The 18,579-nt window shown below is 53.4% G+C and overlaps 2 protein-coding genes across 5 annotated transcripts; one reads left to right on the top strand and one right to left on the bottom strand.

Moving 5' to 3' along the window:
- Nucleotides 1–28: 28 nt before the first annotated feature.
- Nucleotides 29–10,967, bottom strand: SNRPA (small nuclear ribonucleoprotein polypeptide A). Of its 2 annotated transcripts, XM_033430930.2 has the most exons (7): nt 10,856–10,967; nt 10,315–10,409; nt 7,332–7,504; nt 4,923–5,102; nt 2,545–2,718; nt 2,000–2,088; nt 29–407 (listed from the first exon to the last, which is right to left on the bottom strand). In XM_033430930.2, exons 2-7 carry the CDS (start codon nt 10,385–10,387, stop codon nt 248–250), a joined length of 849 nt encoding a protein of 282 aa, XP_033286821.1. In that variant the 5' UTR covers nt 10,388–10,409; nt 10,856–10,967; the 3' UTR covers nt 29–247. The 2 variants fall into 2 exon arrangements, with proteins under 2 accessions (XP_033286821.1, XP_012389006.1); XM_012533552.3 differs by lacking the exon at nt 10,856–10,967 and having other exon boundaries at nt 10,315–10,747.
- Nucleotides 10,968–11,248: 281 nt separating this feature from the next.
- On the top strand, nt 11,249–18,364 carry ACTMAP (actin maturation protease). 3 transcript variants are annotated; one of them, XM_004271373.4, is made up of 6 exons: nt 11,252–12,305; nt 14,916–14,984; nt 15,506–15,630; nt 15,997–16,126; nt 16,221–16,291; nt 17,095–18,363. In XM_004271373.4, the coding sequence occupies exons 1-6, from the start codon at nt 11,986–11,988 to the stop codon at nt 17,430–17,432; spliced, it is 1,053 nt and encodes a 350-aa protein (XP_004271421.1). In that variant the 5' UTR covers nt 11,252–11,985; the 3' UTR covers nt 17,433–18,363. The 3 variants fall into 3 exon arrangements, with proteins under 3 accessions (XP_033286820.1, XP_033286819.1, XP_004271421.1); XM_033430929.2 differs by lacking the exon at nt 15,997–16,126 and having other exon boundaries at nt 11,249–12,305; nt 16,215–16,291; nt 17,095–17,231; XM_033430928.2 differs by lacking the exons at nt 15,997–16,126; nt 16,221–16,291 and having other exon boundaries at nt 11,251–12,305; nt 17,095–18,364.
- Nucleotides 18,365–18,579: the final 215 nt, after the last annotated feature.

Here is an 18,579-nt window from a genome sequence, read left to right as displayed (position 1 = left end):
AGGACAAGAAAATAAAAACAACAAACGGTTGTGAAAAAAACAAACCGCAAAAAAAACACTTTAATTCCAGCCTAACAGCGCCAGGTGCAATGTCTGGGGACAGACTCTGGGTACAATGCTGTGTGGCGACCATTCACTCACACACGGCTCCAAGAAGGCCCCCGAGGGGGACTTACCTTCAGGGGGCTGAGCCAAGAGGGGGAGGGGGTGGCCCCAGAACAGGGGACAGAGACATGGGGAAAGGGTGCTACTTCTTGGCAAAGGAGATCTTCATGGCGTTGTTCTGGGTGATCTTGAAACCCTGCAGGGCGTCGCGTGCGGCCCCTGCCTGCACCTCATTGTCAAACTCCACGAAGGCGATGTCGTGCCGCCCTGGGACCAGCCGGACCTCCTTGAAGCCAGGGAACCTGAGAGATGGTCAGAGACCTCAGGAATCCAGACTCAGCACCTCCCCCCAACTTTCTGGCATCCCAGGGGTAGGGGCCAGGAATGTTGCTAAACATCCCACAATGCAGAGGACAGCCCCAATAACAAAGAATTATCCAGCCCCAAATGTGTATGACGCTAAGTTGATAAACCCTAATATAAAAAAGTGTGTACAAAGGAAACATACCATTTAAATAAAACTGTTAACACGAACACCTGTGCAACCATAACCTCCATCAAGACAAAGAACACTGCCTCCTCCCCACCCTCCACGTCCTCTCCCAATCTCAGGAATCGTACAAATAACCACTCCGGAAATTACCACCATCCCGACTTTCATGGTCTGTTGTTTCTTTCATTTCCCTCTTCTCATTCCTTACTTCCTTCCCCATTAGGCAACCATCCTCATGTTTACTGGTTATCCCTTTCTCCATGAGTATCCTTAGAAAATATGCATTGTTCTGTGGACATGGTATATGAATGCATGGCATTCTTTTCCCGTTTTATTCAGCTTCTCAAAATTGCCCCTCGGCATTAGCATAAGGAACCACGCACGCTGCTCTTCCTGTTCCCTCTAGCTGCCACGTGGCGTGCAGTCGCGAGCACCTGCACTTGACCTCTCCCTTCTCCCAGGCTGCCTCTGGCTCCCTGCCACACTGTGAGGAATGCCCTACCCACAGCCCCTGGGGCCTCGTGTTAGAATTTCTGTAGGATATACAGTTAGAAACAGGTACAGATGAAAACGGTATAGGTGAACCTATCTGCAGGGCAGGAAGAGAAACGCAGACGTAGAGAACAGACATGTGAACACAGGGGTGCCAGGGGAGGGTGGGATGAACTGGAGATTAGGTTTGACATGAACACACTACCATGTGTAAAATGGATAGCTAGTGGGAACCTGCTGTATAGCACAGGGAGCTCAGCTCGGTGCTCTGTGATGACCTAGATAGGTGGGATGGCGGCGGGGGGGGGGGAGGGAGGTCCAAGAGGGATGGGATATATATACATATAGCTGATTCACTTCACTGTACAGCAGAAACTAACACAACATTGTAAAGCAATTATACTCCAATTAAAAAAAAAAATGTGTGTGTGGGGGAAGCAGCAAAGCCACCAGGTGAGCATGACTAAACGGTGGCCAGTTACCCTACACAACGCCCGCAGTGGTCTGCATCCCATCTGCAGGGCACGCGGGGTCAAGCATCCCCGCCTCCCATACTTGCAGTCTAAACAGGCTGACTCCTACCAGTCTAGCCAGTGTTCAGTGACATCTCACTCTTGTTTGACTTGCCTATGTCCAATTTAGAGACTACAAAGATGAGACACAGAGCCTGGAGCCCCACTGCAGCCCCATGAAGGCAGAGGACGGCCCACCCGCCCTGGCCACTGCTGCCCTCCACACCCCGCCGCTGCAGGCCCGACTTCACCCTCCTCCTTTTAACCTCTAGCCGTTGTCCCGCCTGTACAGCCTAAGCAGGACTCCACCAGCAGAACTGTGAAGCTCATCCATCCCCATGGTGCCACCTCCTGGCCATCACCCTCTGGCCCCCAGCCAGCCACAGGCCCCACTTACTGGTTGAAAAGCATGGAAAGCATGAGCTCGTTGGTCTCTTCAGGCAGGTTTGTGAGGAACAAGATGTGATTTGGTGGATTTTCTGAAAGCTGCAGGAGAGCGACGGGAGCCCATTGAGTCTGGTCGGGGATCTACAGCCCTCCTGCTCTCCAGCCGCTGCCCCACCCCACCCCACCCCCGCCCCTTCCTGAATTCTTTCTAGTCCTGCACCTGACATACCCTGTGTTGTTGCCTGTCGTGCCCCCCCCAGACTGTAAGCCACAAGAGACCACTGCTGTACCCATAAGCAGGTGCTCAGAAGTTCACTGAATGAAACCAGGTGCAGCCTACCCCCACTCCAGCCTCACCGTGACCTTCCAAAGCTGCTCCAACGAACACACCAATTTCTGTCCCAGGACCTGACACCATTGCTACATCCTCATCCTCCAGCATCACCTTCTCAGGGAGGCCTGCCCAGACCACCCAACCTAAAACAGTGCTCCCACCAGCCCCTTGCCATTCCCGTCTTCTGACTATAGCAGACCCCAGGAGGACCAGACACTTACAGGCTGTGCAGGTGGCATCTGTCCCGGCATAAGCTGCTGTGGAGGCATGGCCCCTGGTGGGATCTGGCCGGGTGCGAGGCCCGGAGGTGGGATCATGCCGGGGGGCGGCATGTAGGGAGGCTGGCCCGGCATGTGGTGCATGATGCGGGGCGCCTGGGTCATCGGCGGCATGCCCTGCAGGGAGAGAAGGCAGGACTGAGAGGGGCGCCAGCAGGTGGGAGGAGGTGTGCTTTCAGTGCCGACAGGAAACAGAGAGAAGAAAAGGTTGTTACAGGAAACCCAGGGTGTGAGAGACACAGGGAGAAAGATCCAGTCTTGGAAAAGGCAAAAAAGGCACCCAAAGAGGGACGGATGGAGCAAAACAGACCCAAGGTCACAGCAGACATTAAATCAAAGAGTTTCAAAAAAAACTTTTTTTAACATATGAAGATCGGTCGGGGGGGCTTCCCTGGTGGCGCAGTGGTTGAGAGTCCGCCTGCCGATGCAGGGGACGCGGGTTCGTGCCCCGGTCCGGGAAGATCCTACATGCCGCGGAGCGGCTGGGCCCGTGAGCCATGGCCGCTGAGCCTGCGCGTCCGGAGCCTGTGCTCCGCAACGGGAGAGGCCACAACAGTGAGAGGCCCGCGTACCGCAATTTAAAAAAAAAAAAAAAAAAAAAATTGGTCAGGGGGACTTCCCTGGTGGTCCAGTGGTTAGGACTGTGAGCTTCCACTGCATGGGGCATGGATTCAATCCCTGGTCAGGGAGCTAAGATCCCACATGCCATGTGGCATGGCCAAAGGAAAAAAAAAAAATCGCCAGAAGGGCCTAACTTTGTTTAGAGACATATGAGTAGAAAAATAGCCTAGGAAAAAAAATAAAAACATTATTAACTAAAAGGGGTGGAAATAAACACTGTAAGCAGCATGCTGTACTCCTGCTTCTAAAAATAAACTTCATGAAAAAGAAACAGACCCAGAGAACAGACAGTGGAAGGCAGAGGTAGCTAGGAATGGTCAAGGCAGGTGCATGAAGAAGTGGGAGCGCTGGTGGCAAGGGGAAGGGAGACAGCCTGAAGGCCAAGAGCGTGTGCACCCAGGGGAGACAGGAGCTGGAATCCCATCTAAGAGTCAAAGGTAGACAGAAAGCTGGGCACAGAAGAGTGGAGACGGTAAGAGTGGCGAAGCTCGATGGTAAGCCAGACACCATCACTGACACAAGACACAATAGAGCACAACCCATCAGAAAAGCTGACGTGGAGGCTCGGAGACCTGAGTAGGTCCAATTCGTCCATCTTTTCTTTAATACTTTGTGCTTTCTGTATCCTGTTTAGAAAACAGGATGTTTCCACTCTTCATGCCCTCACCAAGGTCGTAGACACTTTCCTGTTTTCTTCTAGAACGTTTATTGTTGTAGCTGTCACATTCAGGTCTATGATTCACCTCAGAGTAACTTATACATTGTTAAGGCAGGGCTAACTTTTCCCCTTACAGATATCCAATTGGCCCAGCATCATTTACTAGGGGAAAAACCCCTTGTACCACTGGACTGCATGTGGTACCTTGACATACATGGAGTGACTACATACACGTGTGGATGTTTCAGGACTCTATTCTGCCCCACTAGTCCGTCTTTCTACCTTTATGCCAATACCATACCATCTTGATTACTATATAGCAGGCCCCCAGCTTTGTTCTCCTCGTCTGCCTTGCTTTGCCTTTCCAAACATTTACAGACAGCCTGTCTGTCCCCACAAGTCCCTGCTGGGATTTTGATTGGAATTGTGTTGAATTTTAAATTAATTTGCAGAGAACTGAAGTCTTAATAGCAGTGAGTCTTCCTATCCATTTGATGAGGTCATCTCCAATTTCACTCAGCCATGTTCTATAGTTTCAGTGGGTGGCTTTGCACACTTTTTGTTGAATTTACTCCTCAGAGCTATCTTTCAATTTGAAGTCTACTTGTTTGTGGCCAACGTGTAGAAATAAAACTGACTTTTTCCATACTGATCTTATATCTGGTGACCTTGTTAAATTAAATTCTTTTTAATCCTAACAGTTGACTAGTAGTTTTCTCTGGATTTTCTACACAGACATTGACTTAGAAGACACAGACAGCAAAATCAAGGTCAAGGAGAAAGAGAAAACAAAACAGTGAGACACAGAGAAAGAAAGATCCTGAGAAACAGGCAGGCAAGCACAGACATTTCCAAGTGGAGATACCGTCACTCACATGCTCAACCCCTCCCTAGAGACAGGCACACAATCTCTCTAAGAAAAATGGGAGGGGGGAGTCTGAATCCACAAGGGGAGACCCCTCCCCACCCCACCCCCAAGCCAGCCCACGTGGCTGAGGAAGACCTGGTGGTGAGAAGGCCGTGTCTCTGGGCCCCAGCTTACCGGGACAGGCCCCTGGACAGCGCCCACCACAGGGGCGGCCGCCCCACCCTGCACGGCCTTCTTGGCAGCCGGGGTCTCCTGGCTCTTGGGCTTCCTCTTCTCCCGCTTGCGGTCCCGCTCCACAAAGGTGCCCTTCATCTTGGCAATGATATCCGAGTCAGTCTTGGCGTACTGGATGCGCTGCCGAACCGAGAGCAGAAGGGTTAAGGAGACTGGTCTGGGGCCAGACCACCCGGACGCCCAATCAGACCTTGCCAGCAGCTTGGTGAGTAATGTCACAGAAATCACTTGGCCTCAACGTCCTCATTGTCAAATAGCGACTGCGGTATTTCCCACTTCAAAGGACAATCGTGAAGACCATGAGTGAAAGTGCTCCAGACGGTGCCTGGCACACAGCAAGTGCCCAGTCAGAGGTTGCTGAGATTCTGAAGGGAAGATGGGACAGCCCCAAGCATCAGGCCCAAGGCAGAAGGAAGGAAACAAGATCAGGACAGGAGCACTGTGCAGGGGGGTTTCCATCACACAGGAAGAGAACTGAGTCTCCAGGCTAAATCTCATTCATTCAGCGGTTTATGGAGCACCTATATCTGCTCTGGCGGTACAGCAATGAGCAAATCACACAAAAGCCCCCGCTCTCATGGAGTCTGTTCGCTGGGAAAGATATGACAGAGATTAAAAAGTGAACTGGAGAAGGGGATGTGAGGAGTTGAGAAGAACTGAAATTTTCAGTGTGGCCAGGAAAGACCTCAGTGAGAAAACACTGGTATAGAGACAGAGGGAGGGAGGGAGCCACGCAGACATCTAGGGAAAAGAGCATCCTAGCAAAGGAACAGCCATCAAAGAGCTAAGGAGTGGAGGGTGTGTTCAAGGAAAAGCAAGGAGGCCAACACAGATGAGGAGGGAGAAAGCCAGGAGCCATGGAGTGTTATAAGCAGGGGAGTGACGAGCTCTCACTTGTGACTCCCAAGGAGCGCTGTGGCCACAGGATGGAGAGTGGCCTGTGAGGACCAGGTGTCGAACCAGGGAGAAGGGTGGCGGCTGGGACCAGGTGGGTGGCAGGGGGGGAGTGAGAAGAACAGGTGGAGGGTTTTGTTTGTTTGGGGGACTTTTTGTTTTTTTTCTTTTATTTTTTTGGTAGAGGTTTTGAAGGTAGAGTTGACGGGACTCACTGACCGAACTCACAGTGGCTCAGTGCTTCATATGGTCCAAGCAATGATTTCAGAGAAAAGGAGGGGAGGAGGGTCTACACAAAACGATTTACTGGTTTTAGTCCTCAAAAGTGAATTCCTGGCCGCTCCAGAGAAGCAACGGAAGATGTGGCAACTGTGGGCTCACACAGCCAGAGGCGATGACAAGCGGCGCACTCCAGAAGGAGGTGAGGGCTCCAGGCGGCCCCACTAAACCCGGGGCCAGTGTCTTCCACATGAAGTGACCTGCCTGGGACCTGCAGGCACTGACACTTCTCTCACCTCCCCAAGGGAACTGGTTCAGGGAAGCATATTACAATCAGGTGAAACTGGAAAACTGACTGAGGAACAAAGGAAAAAGCCTGAAGAACCAAAAACATCTCCCCCTGATAACGGCAGGAATTCTAGTTCAGGGCAGGGACTTTAAGCCACTCCTCACCTCCTGGACGGCAGTCCCCACGGCTGCCCACTTGGCCTCCTGAACATCCGTAACCCACTTCTTCCCATCCCACGGCCCCTGCCCTGGTCCCGGCCCAACCCCACCACCTGGGAGCCAACCCAGCCTCACCTTCACAACGGAACCCCATCTCCCTCCTAACCCCCCTACCCAACAGCCACAGGCAGTCCCCAAAAAGCTTCCCTTGCTTCCCCAGCACCCTCGGAATCAAGTCCACTTTCAGGACCAACTCCAGCTCCTTAGCCTGACTTCTGACTGGCTCTCCAGGCCAGTCCCTCCCACCACATCCCACCCTTCACTCCAGCTAAGGGAACTTGACTCACTTCCTCAACTACACGTGCTCTTGGTTATCTCCAGGCCTTAGTCCACTGTCTTTCTCCCTCTCCTCCCCCAGCGACTCTTCTCCAAGTCTTACTCATCCAGAAAGGCTTCCCGGCAAACTCCCAGAGTGGGTGAGAGGCCGCGCCTGAGCTCCCCCAGCTCTGTGCACTTGCCCGGTCTCAGCCCCGACCCCTCCGGGTCATCGCCATCTGGAGGCAGGCGTGTCTCTCCAACTGCACTGTGGGCCCGAGAGGGCGGAGCTGGGCCTTCCCTTGATCACGGTGTTTCCACAGCCCCAGTGCAGTGAACAGTGGATGCTGAGGACTAGCAAGAGAAACTCCCGTCCTCAATGGTCTGGACTACAGGTGACATAAGTCCAGACCCATCCAGCCTGCAACAGCCTTGCACGGGCATACACCCACACCCTCCACACCCAGTGCTCACCATGGGCTTGTCGTAGAAGGGGAAACCCTGCATGGAGCGCAGGGCATTGGTGGCGCTGCTGACCTCCTTGAAGATGACAAAGGCCTGGCCCCTCATCTTCAGGCTTCGTGACACCAGGATATCCAGGATCTGGCCAAACTGGGAGAAGATAGCGTACAGGGACTTCTTCAGCTCTGCGGTGGGGGGAGGAAAGACCCATAGGTGACTGGAGGCCTTGGTATCATGTCCTGCGTCTCGAGCTCCCCTTTGCAGAGAAGACGCAGCCCAGGAGGGAAACCATCAGTCCACTGACAACGAGTACAGAGCAATACCAGCAGCAGCCTAGAACCACTCAAGTGGTTGCGTGCACTCCTCTGGAAGAGATCGACAGTAACAGTACCTACCCCACGTCGCTGTACGAGGAACATGAGTCACACGTACACAGGACACACGGTAAACGCTCGATAAATGCGAGCACGTCTTCTCATTGTCTCCAGCACCTTGACACACGCCCCTGATGTGGCCCAGGCTGACTTCTACCACCTCATCTCTCCCCACACTCCACCTTCACTCCTGTAGCTCCAGCCACACTGGCTTTCCTGCCCTTTCTCAGGCCCATCACAGCAACTCTGCCTCAGGACCTTTGCACTGGCTGCTCCCTCTACTAGGAGCATCCTTCTGATGTATATGGCCTCCTTCCATTCAACCAGGGCTCAGCAGATATGCTGCCACCTGAGGCACTCCCTGACCACCCTGTGTGAGTAAGTGCCCTCTCATGTCACTCTCCCCCACTCCTGGGACCCTACCTGCTCTTCCTTCATGGCATTTCCCACCTCTTGACATCATGTTTGTTTACGTGTTGTTTAGCTCTCCTTCTGAAGAGCTACAAGCCTTCTTATTTATCACCTTATCCCCATGAGCAGTATGGTCACCAGCACACAAACCTCCAAAAGCATTTGCATGAATAAAGGTACCATTAAATGATTTATGGAAATAACTTCACTAAATTCTTACAACTACTCCATGAAGCAGCAGTTATAACTGTCTCAATTTTACTAACATGGATAGAAGCTCTCAGAGGATCTGTCACTGGCCCAGGAGGAGTGTCCCAAGGGTGCTGGGAAGACCCTGAAGAGCCAGGACCAGGACAGGGACAAGGAACCAAGCCCATCCGAACCCAGTACCACCATATCTCACTAGCAAACTGCCACACCTGACAGCAAGAAACGGGTACCAGTCTTATGCAAAGAAGGTATCTGAGCTTAAGATGTTTGGTCAAAGAAATAGAGGAGAGGAAAGAAAAGGCGGGGCAGGGCAAAGCGGGAAGCAAATAGCCAAAAATTCTGATGACATTTCTGGGCTTTGTCTCCACTCCCCATCCCCATGAACCCAGTTTGGGCTTTAGTCATTCCGCTGGACTCTGGGCCTCTCCCCAGTCTCCTTTCTTGCCCCCTCAAGTTCACCCTCCACAGCTGGAAAGATCTTTCACAATTAATTGCATCCCTTGCCTGGCTCCCCAAAGCCCTCAGGACAAAGTCCAACACCTCACCCAGCCCACAAGGCCCCATGAGCCAGAGTGCACCGTTCTCCATCAGTCATAGGCCTCTAAGTCTCAGACACACAAAACTATAGTACATGTAGTTCCCAGAATGCCCTGGGCTCTCTTTTGCCCCTGGATATTTGCATGTGCTGGTCCAGGTTAAGAACTCTCTTCCCCCACATCATAACATAAATAATAACATAAATACTGCTTCTTCTACTTGTCAGGCTTTTCCAAAATGTCTCCTTTTCTATGAAACTGAATGAATACCTCTTTCTAGGTGCCCCATCTCAACCCTGACAACTCTGCCTGTGCTTCCCCAATCATGGCCCTAGCTACTCTGGGATATCACTGTCTGGTAGCAGGTCTGTCATCCCTATTGGACTGTGGCTCCATGAAGCTAGGACCAGGACTGTCTCAGTCACCAGTGTGTCCCCAGCTCCACAAAGCACTGGCTGGGCACAACGTTCTAAAAGTATACGAGGGATTTACGTGGCTCGTTTTATCACCTTCAACAGCAACTTTATTGGTAACATCAAACTTAATCCCAGCGAGCTCCTTTGGTTCTCCTAATAATTTTCCTGAGGCACTAATAAGAGCTAACACTTATCCAACACTTACTAACCGCTGAGCACCATAAAAAGAAGCTGAATGGCTGAATGGAAGTTTATCTAATATAATCCCCGTAACACCCACACAGAGAAGATATGACTTTGCCCAGTCTTCCTATATAGAAAATGAGTGTCAACAAGAAGTGGTAGCTTGCTCAAGAAAATGAAAAAGTATGTCTGATGTCAAGAATTGAGTTCTTAAGCAGAATTCCATACTGGTGGCGTCAACCACTTTTCAGTGCTGTGTGACCCTGGGCAAATCATATCACCCCTGAGTCTCAGTTTCCTAATCCGAGAAATGGGAAGAATAGGTCCTTCCTGCAGGGTTGCTGTGAAAGTTAAAAGTAACCAAGATTTGTATTTACGTCAGCACCTGGTACCGAGTGTTAGCCATCATTATTGTTCATTTCATTTTCATTTTGAAATGAAACATTTCATTGTGGGCTAATCACTGACCAAGACAGTTGCAGTTCTTACCCTCCTGTAACTCACAGGCCAGGAAAGGGACAGTCCCATGACAGCCCAGAACAATCAGGGCTTGAAGGGGGATGTCCAGGGTTATAGGAAGTCAGAGGCAGGCACGTGGGTGCAAAAGGGAGGGGGAAGGCATCCTGGAGGAGAGGTCCTGTGAGGTGAAACCTTGAAGCACGAGTAAGTGACCAGGTTAATGGGCAGAGCGTAAGATGAACTGAGGAAATGTTAAAGGCAGAGGAAGCAGCATGTGCAAAGGCCGAGGGGTTAACTCTAACAGTTTGAGTGGACAAGGCTGAGGAAGAGACATGGATGCTGGGGACAGAAGAGGGAGCCGGCTCTTGCGGGATAGCCTGGAGTCCGGACTATCCCAAGAACTCACCATCCTTCTTGATCTTCTCGTTGAGATTGTTGATATAAATAGTGTGGTTGGGGCGGGTCTCGGGAACTGCCATGGAGTGAGTTGCTGAGGTAGGGCTGAAAGAATTAAAAAGTCCCACTCAGCCCTGGGTTTCTGCAAATCCTTCGTCCCAACGCGGGCTGTTTAGGGATCTTCCTTTCAAGAGGAAGTCAGGTAAAGGAGAGAGACGGGAAGAGGGAAGAACAGCTCGGAAAACAAAGCAAACGCAGGACACCGCTTCTCTTCCCCGCGTGGTGAGGGAAATCTCGTGAGGTTTACTACGAGTCCCAGGATGCTCTACGCGAGTGTCCTAGGTGGCGATTCCCACTGGCCCACGACCTCAAAGGCGGTCCAGGAGAAAAAGCCCGGATGTAGAGGCAGTTAAGGAGGGAGGGACGACTTTGTACAGCCCTGGCCTCGAGCAGCAGGAAAAGAATTCCCCAACACGAGGCGCGGGAAGACCCGGGCGCCAAGCCCTCCACCCGCCAGGCGCCCATGGCCGCCTGCGCCCAAGGATACTCACCGAAAGAGTCTCACCTCCCACAAGTGGCTTCTGCTACGTTGCTGAGCGCCGACCACAAAACTTCCTCTCCTGGTCCCGCCTTTGTTTTTCTACAAGCCAATCCCTGCGCGGAAACCTGGTAGATTGGCCAATCAGAATCCTGGGTCAAGATTTTGCCAATCAAAACGACACTTGGGTTCCCGCCTCGGCAGGAAAACTCCGCCCACCGCCTGCAAGCCCTCCTCCTTTTGCGGCACACGGGGCTACGGACCAATCAGTGAAGGCCGCGCCCCCTCTTCGTGCTTCTTGCCAATCGGAACGCGGTTCTTGCGGCCGTCTCTTCGGAGGCCTTTCTTTGGAAGCCCCACCTCTCCGCAGCCGCTACGCGTTCTCTGTCACGTGATTGTTAAAGGGGCGGACACGAGTTGCGAGTTTTACCTCCGGGTTTGGGAGCGGTTGTGCGCTGCGGCCGCCATTTTGCTGGAAGGGGAGGCGCGTCTTACTTCCCGACTCCGTACCCTATCCCAGCGGCATCGCGGCTCCCCACGACCTCCGATCTATGAGCCTTCCCCTACCCACAAGACTCTTCCTGTTGCGCTCTGATTTCAGGACTTTCTCCACAACTAGGCTGTTTTCCCTGCCCAGGTGTCCTTTTGACCTCTTGACCTCTGACTCAAAGGTCAGCTCTAAGGTTCCAAACTCGGGTCTGGGATGCGAAGGGGCGATCTATTCTAAATTCCCCAAGTCTTTAGCACTGGGGCCGTATATCCGACGCTTTTGGTGCCTCGTCCCAGGTCTGCGCTTTCATGTCCTGAAATTGAACACCAGGTTTCCGAATCTAGCCAGGGATAAGAAGTTAACTCCTACTAAGTGTCACTCCTTGAGCCCTGCATCCCAACTTATACCACAAATCTGGTTGTACATTAAAGGACCCCGTTAACCCTCAGATTCCTTGTGGTTTAAGTCAGCCTCAATCTCAGCTCCCAAGGTTCCAGATTTTAGCCCTGGTGTTTTCAGTCCCACTGCTCAGGCCCCAAAATCTGGAACGCAGTTCTAAAACCTTCAAAACCTCCATCCCTGCGACCAGCACCTTTTGGAGGATCCTTCCCTCTCGCATTCTCCATCTTCCAACCCAAGTCACAGACCCCAAAATGATTTCTCCATGCTCTCCTTCTTTAGAGCCACCAATTCCTCCTCCTCAAACCCCTGCATCCCAGGCCCCCATAATTCCACCTCCTCCCCTACCCCCAAACCTCCCGGAATTAGCTTTTCCACCCTCTCCCTCAAGTCACCAGACCCCTATTCCCCCACCGCCCCCACTGCTGCCTCCACCCCCTACCACCAGGTTTTCTCCCCCTCACGTCTTCGGCTTGGAGAAGAGCCAGCTCCTGAAGGAGGCCTTGGAGAGGGCCGGCCCAGTCCCCAGGAGCAGAGAGGACGTGAAGAGGCTCCTGAAGCTGCAGAAGAACCGGTAGGGTCCCCATGTCCCTTCCCACCCACCCACCCAGGGTCTCACCCAACCACTTGTGCCCAGATCACTGCTGCCATCTCCTCTTGGGGTTTCCCATTTCCTCAAGGTCAAACAGTCTGACTGCCTCAGCCCCCTTCCTTAGACCCCTTCAGTGGCGGTGTGTCTTCAGCAATGAGGAAAGCTGCCCTCACAAGAGCACGTCGTCCAGTGGGAGAGACAGATCCCTCCCTCCACCAGTGACAGCCCAGAGTGGTCAGAGCCGTGAGGAGGGAGCCCAGAGGGAGTGCCTGACCGAGGCTGGTGGGTCAGTGGGGCCTGCCTGAAGGAGGGGATCCCTGCGTGCTGTGGAGCAAGTTATGCCAGGGCACGTGATGAGGAGAGTAAACAGCTTGTGCCCAGGCCCAGAGTGACATGAAAAGATGTTCTTTTCAAGGACCTGCAAATATTTCTTTATTGGGACAGAGGAGGTGGCACATGTGGGGTTTCCCAGGTGGGCAGCCAGGGCATGGGGGGGCAGGCGTGTGAAGGAAGGTGGACTGTCCTGAGGGCGCTGGGGAGCTGTGGAATGGATCTGTGCCCTTCCAGGGAGGGAGAGAGACTGCCTTCGAGGAGTAGAGTGGTGAGATTGGAGTCTTGGGGCCCAGGAGGAAGCTGGAGCACCAGGAGATCAGGCAGGAGGGGAGGGGGCTAGACTTGGGCCGGGGCTGAAGGGAAGAGAGACAAGTGACCTGCCCAGACTCACCGAAGAAACTTCCAGCTCTCTAGACAAGTTTATAATCTGCACTAAACGCCCCAACCATAGTGAGGCAAATTTTTTGTTTTTTGTTTTGGCTGTGCTGCACAGCTTGCAGGATCTTAATTCCCTGACCAGAGATTGAACCCGTGCCCCTTGCAATGGAAGTGCAGAGTCCTAACCACTGGACCGCTGGGGAATTCCCCCATAATGAGGCAAATTTAATGCAAGTAACAACTACCTGTTGTATGCCAGGTGCTGTTCTAAGCGTTTTTACTTATTAATTTAACCTCAGCAATTCCATGAGACAGGAACTGTTTTTTTTTTAATTGAAGTATAATCGATTTACAATGTCATGTTAGTTTCAGGTGTACAGCACAGTGATTCAGATATATATATATATGTAAAAACATACATATATACGTCTGTATATATTCTTTTTCAGATTCTTTTCCCTCATAGGTTATTACAAAATATTGACTATATAGTTCCCTGTGCTATACAGTAGATCCTTGTTGTCCAGTAGATCTTATTTTATAGACAGTGTGCACCTGTTAATTCCAGACTCCTAATTTATCCCTCCCCCTGCAAGATAGGAACTATTATTATCCCATTTTCCACATGAGGAAACTGAGGCTCATAGAGGTGAAGTCACTTAGCCACGGTGGGGCATGGCACTGGGGCTCCCTGCTTTGAACCACTGTGCGGATAATCATCTCCTTTCATCAGGAAGTTGCCCCCCTCAACCTTACTCTTTCACTGGCTTTGGGATAGAAATATAAGCTCATTGCCCGGCACCTCCTGAGCCCTGGTGGGGGAGAGGGGGGAGGGGCTGGTATCACCAAAATATTCTGAGTGGCCTCCCCAAGAATGGGGCTGGTGAAGCCTGTGAGGAGTCTATCAAGGTGATCTCTTAGGCCTGGAGCAGTTGTTACCTGGTTTTGCTCAAGGCTGAGTGGAAGGGATTCCCACCTTATCTAACTGCCTGAAAAACAGGTTTGAGAGGGGAAAAACATTCAGAGTTTGGGTATTGATAAAATAAAATTCATATTTTATGGCAAGACAAGAGAATTTTAAACATGAGATTTTTCTTTGCCCACTGGGGCCTCCTCCCTCCCATTTAGCGTGTATTGTGCGTTTGCATTAACCAGACCTCCTTAGGGGATAACATTTCTTCTTGATCTCATCAAGGGTCACAACTCCTTAGGAGACCGCTTTCCTTCTTAACTTTGTTAAGGGATCGCAATGACCCATGACCCATAACTTGCTTTGTACTTGTAGATCTGGATTGAGTAAACTGTCAATAATATGTCATTTGACATATAACCAACCCTTTGTCTCAAAAAAACATATATAACTGTGTTTTGATCTCTCACAGGCGGAACTTATATATAACTGTGTTTTGATCTCTCACAGGCGGAACAGTCCTCAGAGCGTTCTGAGAGACTCTCCCAGGTTATAATCCTCAGGTTGGCTCGAATAAAATTTTCTCTTTCTTTCTTAGATTGACTATCGACTAATTTTTTCATCCATGGTATAGAGACACCCCTCCTAATAATTTTAATCCCTCTGGCTCCTAGTTGCAAAGCTTTTGCACATCTGCTCTTTGCCCCTTCAGTAACTGAGAGGAAGAGCAGGGAGCAGCAGGCAGAAGGATGATTCCCACTGAGCAGATGAGGGAACTGAGGCTGGGGAGGGGAGGAGTCTCAACAGGGATGAAGGAAGTCGGACCCAGCCAAGAGCGGCCCTCGGGCCTCAGGACAGCTGAGCCCATGCTCCTCCCCTTCACCATCCCTGACACCCCACTCCCAGCCAGCCCTCGATGGGGGGACCCTAGGAGCTGGTTGCCGCGTGACCTGAATGCGACTGTCATTCAGTTTCAGAAGTGACCTGCAGTGGATCCTCTTCTGTGCTGACCTGCCCTCCCTCATCCAAGAAGGCCCTCAGTACGTGCCCTAATCCGGGACCCCAACCCCTTGGCCGGCCGTGAGTTCTGAGCCTCTGCCCTCGCCAGGCTTTGTGAAGATTGACCCAGGAGTGTGGGAAGAGTGGTTCACGCCAGGCAGCCTGGGGAGAAGGAGGAGGCCGAGGAGGGGAGGGAGAGGGGGAACCTACCATGTGAGGGTCCTGGGTGCACACGCAGTAAACAGTTGGAACGAATAAGCAAGTGAACAAACGAACCTGGTCCATTATCTCTGACTCCACCTTGGCACCTGCTCCTCCTAGAAGCCCAGGTGACATCTCTCCCTACCCTCCCACCCACACCCCCAGCCCTCCAGCCCTGGTTCAGGCTTTGGCCAGCCTCTGTCCCAGGAGGGGGAGTCAGGTCTCCCCACTTGGCCTGGGGGAGGAGAAGGGAATTCCCCTAGGGCGGCAAACCTGTTCCCCACACTCCAGTTTCCAGGCGAGAGGGGGCCCAGGAAAGACACGAGTTAGGGGTTGGGGGGCTGGGCCTGTGTCTCCCCAGGTGCGGGCTGGTGGCCTTGTGGATGGCAGGCACTCTCCTGGCACCCCTCAGCGGCACCCCCCTGGAGAGACTGGTGCAGGTGGCCATGGAGAGAGGTTACACGGCCCAGGGGGAGATGTTCTCAGGTAGGTTGGGTGTGGAAGGGATTCAAGCCAGGTGTTCTGCAGGAGGGGACTGGAGAGCTTGGCTAGGACACACCGGGCACATAAGGGGGCTTTGTTCCATTCTTTGGGCCCTTGTCCTCCCACAGTAGAGCAGAGTGTCACAGGGTGGACTCTGGAGCCAGGCCACCTGGGGTTTCCATCCCAGCTCTGCCATTTTCTACTGTGTGGCCATGGACAAGCAGCTGACCCTCTCTGTCCCTCATTTTCTGCATTTGTTCAAAGAGGTGATGGTCAAGGCGAAAGTTATAGGTGTTGATTCCCGAAAGCCTTTGGCATGGTGCCAGGCACACAGCGATCGCTCTTTCTGTGTCTGCTCTGTCCCTGCAGTGACTGACATGGGCAGGCTGGCCCAAGAGGCACTGGGCTGCCAGGCAGAGGTGCTCTACGGCGGCCTGGGTGGTCCCAACAGAGACCACGTCCTGCAGCACCTTGTCGCCGGACATCCCCTGCTTATCCCGTATCCCAGGGTCAGGAAGGGAGCAGCAGGGCAGGGGTGGAGACGGGTGGGTCCCACAGCCACACCACAGCTTTGGCCTTAACCCCAGTGCCAGGTATGACGAGGACTTCAACCACGAGCCGTGTCAGAGGAAGGGCCACAAGGCCCACTGGGCAGTGAGTGCAGGTGGGTCCCCCCTCCCATGCCCTGTGCCCTCACCCTGGATCTCCCCAGCCCCGTCTCCCCTCCTCACATTCTTACCCTCGCACTGGCACCTCCCCACTACCCAAGGCAGGAACCAGGATTGGGCCATCCCTGTCCCTACAGGGTACTTAGCAGGGACCTGGCCAGCAACAGGTACTTCAGTGTCCGCCAATCAGGGTTTTCCACAAACAGAAACTCAGAGCGCAGACAAGGATCAGACAGTCTGGGCTGCAGGCTTGGTCCAGCCACTTCCAGGCTCTGTGACTCTGGGCCTCCATTGCCCTATATCTGGAGATCAAGGCAAAAGTAGCACCCACATCTTAGGCAGAGGACGTAACTCTGTGAATGGTGCCTGGTATGTTACGTGTCTTGGTAAGTGTTAGCTACAGTCAGCATCCTCGTCTTTGCACCTGCCTGAGAGGCCAGAGTTGCACGTCAGGTGGCCTGGACGGAGGCTCCCTTGTGTGCGTGCCTCTCTGAGCAGTGCTCTTCCGGACAGCTGGTGACAACTAGTTGACGATGTTTGCACTGTTCAGTGCCGCCTCGGCACCTCCCTGTGCTGACAGGCTGTTGGAGGCCGGACTTAAAATGCCTGCAGCTCTAGAGCCCAACACCATGGGTCTAAATCCCGGCCCAGCTGTCTGCCTGCTGGCCCGTGCTGACCTCTCTGTGACAGTGTGGGGATGGAGGTAGCACCTACCCTGGAGGGCTGTGGTGGGACTCAGGGAGCCCCCGCCCTTCGTCAGGGCTCAGCTCCCACTCACAGCCTCCCTCTCTCCTCCCAGGAGTCCTGCTGGGTATGCAGGGTATGCCCAGCCTCGGCTACGAGGAGGACCCTGAGCTGCCAGGCCTGTTCCACCCAGCACCCGGCACGCCCCGCCAGCCACCATCCCTGCCAGAGGAAGGCTCCCCAGGAGCCGTCTACCTTCTCGCCAAGCAGGGCAAGAGTTGGCACTACCAGCTGTGGGACTACGACCAAGTCCGGGACAGCAACCTGCAGCTGACGGACTTCTCGCCCTCTCGGGCCGCCGATGGCCAGGAGTACGTGGTGCCCGTCGGTGGGGTGCGGGCCGGCCTCTGCGGCCAGGCCCTGCTCCTCCGACCACAGGACTCTGGCCACTAGCCTGCTGCAGCCCCGAGCCGGGGTGACGGGGCGCAGCCACAGCTCAGCTGTGTCACCATTCACAGAGTGCCCCATCTTCTCTGTACGACAGCCTGGGGGCTTGGGCTGGATCTCTGAGGACCTCCAACCAGAGATCTTTCATGCAGGGTCCCCCCCCCGAATCCATCCAGTCCCAATCCTGGGCCTCAGCTCCCCCAAGCCCGTCCCCCAGTATTGAGCACCTACTCTGGGCTGGGGTTATAGCCAGGAGCCCCACAGACAAGCTTCCTCTCTGCAAGAGAGAGACCGACAACCGCTCAGACCCCAGGGCTTGTCCACCCCACCTCAGTGTTGCAGCCACCCGTTTCTGGCTGCTGCCCGCCGTCTCTCTGGACCCCTTGCTGCTTCCCAGTGTCTGTCCATGTGGAGCCAGGGAAGCCTTTTAAAACGCAAACCAGGGACTTCCCTGGCGGTCCAGTGTTTAGGACTCCACGCTTCCACTGCAGGGGGTACAGTTCGATCCCTGGTCGGGGGGAACTTGAGACCCTGCATGCCACGCAGCGCAGCGCGGCATACTTCTTGCAGGGCAGGGACTAAACTCACCCCGCCCCAGGTCACCTCCCTTACCCCAGGCTGTTCTTCCTCACGCTTTCTGCCACCAGCCAGGCATAGTGGCCTCTCAGGTGCCTAGGTGTCCTGTCTCCCCCACCCCCCAGCCCTGTGTCACAGACAATTCTGGAACTGCTCTACCCTGGCTCCTTGTCACTTCCTCTGGGAAGACTCCCTCTGGCTGAGCACCTCCTCCACCTGTGTGTTCTGATTTAAAAACAAAAGCAAAAGCCTCTAAGACTAGTTATTTGTGGCAACCCCTTCACCCCGTTAACTCATCAAATCCTCCAACCCTGTAAGGAAGATACTAGATCCTCCCTGTTTGACAGACGGAGAGACTGAGGCCTGAAGAAGCGCAGTCACTGGCCTAAGGTCACATGGCTGGCAAGCGGCAGGGCCGGGATTCAAACCAGGCAGATGGGGGAGGGGGGACGGGAAACGAGAGAGAGCATTTAACGATATACCTATTGCATCCATTCCGAAAGGGGAGGAACAGATCTGTCTTGGTCACTCCTGTGTCCCCTGCACACAGCCAGGCACAAGAGTAGCAACTCGGTGA

Source organism: Orcinus orca, chromosome 20, assembly GCF_937001465.1.
Source record: "Orcinus orca chromosome 20, mOrcOrc1.1, whole genome shotgun sequence".
Classification (NCBI taxonomy): Eukaryota; Metazoa; Chordata; class Mammalia; order Artiodactyla; family Delphinidae; genus Orcinus; species Orcinus orca.
The sequence above is the reverse complement of the archived record's forward strand: the minus strand, read 5'-3'. Positions and strand labels throughout refer to the sequence as shown.